At 31.6% G+C, this 4,267-nt stretch overlaps 1 protein-coding gene across 1 annotated transcript; it reads left to right on the top strand.

The window, feature by feature from the left end:
- Positions 1 to 1,136: 1,136 nt before the first annotated feature.
- On the top strand, positions 1,137 to 2,948 carry LOC110622526 (lactosylceramide 4-alpha-galactosyltransferase). The gene has a single exon (XM_021767056.2). It carries the CDS (start codon positions 1,397 to 1,399, stop codon positions 2,672 to 2,674), a length of 1,278 nt encoding a protein of 425 aa, XP_021622748.1. The 5' UTR covers positions 1,137 to 1,396; the 3' UTR covers positions 2,675 to 2,948.
- The last annotated feature ends 1,319 nt before the right edge of the window (positions 2,949 to 4,267 follow it).

Below are 4,267 nucleotides of genomic sequence, written 5' to 3'. Positions count from 1 at the left end.
ATATTCACTAACTTTTTCTTTCATTTTCTTATATTTTTTTCAATTTTATCTTTTATTTTTCTTCATTTTATCTTCATCTTTCTTTCATTTTCTTTACTTTCTCTTCCTTTTTATTTTTCTAATTTTTCTTCAATTTTCTCTTTTTCCTTATTTTATCTTCATTTTTCTATCATAATTTTCTTCTATTTTCTTTTTTCCTTATTTTCTCTTCTTTTCCTCATTTTCATCCATTCTCATTTTTTTTCACCTTTTTTCAAATTCCCCTCATTTAATTTTATAATTGTTTTCCTCATAAAATTAATAAAATTTAAAATACCAAAATTAATATCTAATATAAAATATAATGATAAAAACTAATAATTTAACATAATTTTTATTATATTTTTAATATACTTTTATTTTTTATTTTATAAAATTAATAACGAATGGCAATTTATTACTAAATTTAATAACGGATTTAATTTTTATAATTTTTATTTTTTTAAAATTTCATCAAATTAAACATAACTAAATCTGTTACTAAAAATGATTTTTTTCAATTAATAATCAACAACCCTAATATTGTATTATGTTTTTCGTGAGAGTTCAGGCATCCACATTCTGTTGCTTCACTTAACCTATGGAATTTATAAAATATCTGCTGCAACACAAGAAGATTAAAGTAAAAGACAACATTAAAAATTAAAAGTGATGAGTTCATCTCGTGAAAACAAGGCTGCAAAACAAATAATTACTACTGAACTTTGTTTCCCAAGTCTACTGGGGTCAATAATCTGTTGCTTCACTTAACCTATGAGCAATTCTACTAATCCAAGAATATTAATGTACAAGGCAATTGAAAATAGATTACTTTGGTTAAAAAAAAAATTCAATTCGCAATTTTATATTTTAATTCAAACATTAATTTTTGGAAGAATTATTATTATACTTTTGAATTTTTAAAATAATTACGAGTTCGATCCATAATTAAAATGATTATTATAATATTAACTGAATCATTGGTCAATTAATTATAAAGATCATGTCCTGATTATGGCTAATTTTATGCTTGAAATGCCAAGAAAGCGCAAATATTTTAATGACCACGATTTGTCATGCCCTTTTACATAATCAAATCTTAAATGATCTCTTACACGTCAACGGCCGCTTCCATGGCAATACCTGCGTTTAAGATTGTTTGTCAAGCTCCCAACACAGTCTATATCGAGACTTTGTATGTTGAAGACTGAATTCTTATCCCTTACGTAGGGACAGATGACTCCTGTTAAGTCTATACAAACATGAGTTCTATCTCAGCTGCTATTGTGTCTTTGTTTTTATTTCATGATTTTGATCTCATCATCATGAAAATTCTCTAGAAATTCTTTCTTCCTGTTGCCGATTTTCATCAAATATCATGGCGAGGATCGTCTCTCACAGGGTGATAGATTCCAGGCTACTTGGCTCTGCCAAAACTGTTATCATCTCTTTTATTACAGTTGCTGCTGTATTCTCTATTTTCTATGCAGATTTTCTTGTTTCCAAGGTTTATCTCCAATCTTCTGCCGTTGAAATTCAAGAAGTTTCAGAGGTTCTTCAGATTCATACAACTGAAAGAAGAATAAAGTCAACTGTTACTACCATACAATTGCTTGCTACACAAGAAGAGATTAGAGAAGTTCACGGTACAAATCAGAAATTTCTGAATCCTCCCATCAATGTCACAGAAGAAGAAAGAATTGAATGGTTCAGGAAAAAGCTGCCTGAATTTGAGATTTTCAAGTCGACCAACTTGACCCGGAAATTTCACAGGCGAATTCAGAGATTTTTCAACGATAAATGTGAGGTTAAATTCTTCATGACTTGGATCTCACCTGCAGAATCCTTTAAAAGAAGAGATTTCTTGTCAATGGAGAGCCTTTTCAAAGTCCACCCTCACGGTTGCTTAGTGATACTATCAGGAACTCTGGATTCCATGCAAGGCTACAGGATCCTGAGACCTCTACTTGATCGTGGCTTCAAAGTTACTGCTGTTACGCCTGACTTGGCCTTTCTGGTCAAGAACACTCCAGCAGAATCTTGGCTTCGGGAGATGAAGAGCGGGAACAAGGATCCTGGCGAAATCCCACTAGCTCAGAATCTTTCTAATCTTGTTAGACTCACAGCTTTGTTCAAGTATGGAGGTGTCTACTTGGACACAGATTTCATTGTCCTAAAAAGCTTCGCAGGATTGAGAAATTCAATTGGAGCACAAAGTATTAACACGGTGTCCAAAACCTGGTCCAGATTGAACAATGCTGTTCTGGTCTTCGACGGTAAACATCCACTTGTACTCAAGTTCATACAGGAATTTGCTGCAACTTTTGATGGAAACAAATGGGGACACAATGGACCCTACCTGGTGTCAAGAGTAGTTGAGAGAGTTGCCGGAAGACCTGGATATAGCTTTACAGTTCTGCCGCCGGCGGCCTTCTACCCTGTTAACTGGAATAGAATAGGCGGATTTTTTAAGAAACCAGAAAACCAGGGTGATTCGAGATGGGTAAAAGCGAAGCTGCTTCAGCTTAGTGGAGAGACTTATGGGGTACACTTATGGAACAAGCAAAGCAGTAGAATCAGAATTGAAGAAGGAAGTGTGATGGCAAGATTAATCTCTGACCATTGTATCATTTGTACAAACATATACAGCTCATGAAGAATATTCAAAGGAATGAAATGAAGTAAATTTGTGATCATTTGATATACGCAAGCGAAAGTCAGAGCAAGAGTCGACAGCTGACAATCACCCATTAAAGAATTGGTTTACTCTGTTTTGTTGCTGGCTTGAAAAATTAAGCATTTATTTTCTTTCTTTCTGATAATATTTTAACACAAACAATGAAAAAAAAAATAAAGACGTTCAGTTTAATGACATAGTCTATTATGTGAAATTGTGCAAGCATTTTTATTATTAGATTATGTTTATATTTTAAGTTAGTGTTCAATCTATGGTATTTTTATTTATAAAAGGATTCTTAAAATTAATATAGAAAAATAATAAAATTAATTTCTCGATCTAAATTAAAATAGTTAACGTTAACTAAAAATATTTCACAACTTTTTTTTTTTACCACATCATAATCCTAAGGCTTTTCATTCTCGACATGAATTTAAATCGTCTGCATCTCCAAGACTTTTGTACTGAGCTCCTGATAGAATATAAGAAGAACCAATAATTGAGGATTCTTTTACAAAAAGAAACATAGTATTCTCCAACTGGCAAAGACAAATTTGGAATTCCATTCTAAGAAATAAAAGACAAACAACTCTCTTTCATCAAAGTCTTAGAATATTTGGGGGTCTAATATAATTGAAAGCTTGAGTATCCCCATGATTCCACTGCTCTTGTAGAAATAGCAGCTTCTTCCTTCCTATATGAGAAACAAAACCGCCTTTCGGGCTCCTCCAAAGTGGACTCCGCATAACTGCATAACCACTTAATATAACACAATTTTAACATATATGTTGCTCTATTTTCAATATTAATTTGAATATTTTCATATTAATTTATTGCTTTTGATGTTATTTCACATAAAAGTATATGAATGATAGATTTGTTGAAAATAATGAAGAAAGTTGCTGAATATGACTTGACCTACGATTTGGACAAATATATCGGCTGATCCTGTTTCGCAAAAATAGAATTTACCCATATTTTCCGGCTGAGCTGATAATAATCCAGTTAAAGATTGGAACAAAAATTTGCCTAAACCTCTAAGTAAACCAATAGTATGCGCCAGATTTTTTCGATAGAAAACGGGAATTGACTCAAGATTTGAAAAAAAATATCAGATCTCCTCATTTAAAACTACTAAATCCCACATAATTTTCCTACTTAAGTGCGGCATGATATTTTTCACATATCAAGGAATTTCTTCTCAAAGGAAACAAAATTAAAAAGGGAATCTTTAATCAAAGCAATTAAAAAATCAGATTTTTTAAAAAGATCCGGCAAGGATTCGACCCCTATAAAATCCTATTTGAGTGAACAGTCGCGGATCATCTTCTCTTCTACTAAGTCATGCGTGGCTAAACCCTTTACTTCTGGTTAGAAATAGATTGTAGTTTTAATTTCTGTATAAATTATGAGATCTAAATATTATTGCTCATTTTTTATTCATCCAATATTTATATAATTTCAGTTCTTATCTTTATTATTGCTTTGTTATTTGACCAACGCCCGTTGTTCATATTTTCAATGTGATATATTTTATAGTTTGGATATTTAAAGTCTGTAATTACTTGAGTT

This window comes from Manihot esculenta, chromosome 9 (genome assembly GCF_001659605.2).
Source record: "Manihot esculenta cultivar AM560-2 chromosome 9, M.esculenta_v8, whole genome shotgun sequence".
In the NCBI taxonomy this organism is placed as follows: Eukaryota; Viridiplantae; Streptophyta; class Magnoliopsida; order Malpighiales; family Euphorbiaceae; genus Manihot; species Manihot esculenta.
The sequence above is the reverse complement of the archived record's forward strand: the minus strand, read 5'-3'. Positions and strand labels throughout refer to the sequence as shown.

Excerpts from the sequence above, each read along its gene's own strand:
- LOC110622526 (XM_021767056.2), top strand. The coding sequence starts at position 1,397 with ATGGCGAGGATCGTCTCTCACAGGGTGATAGATTCCAGGCTACTTGGC.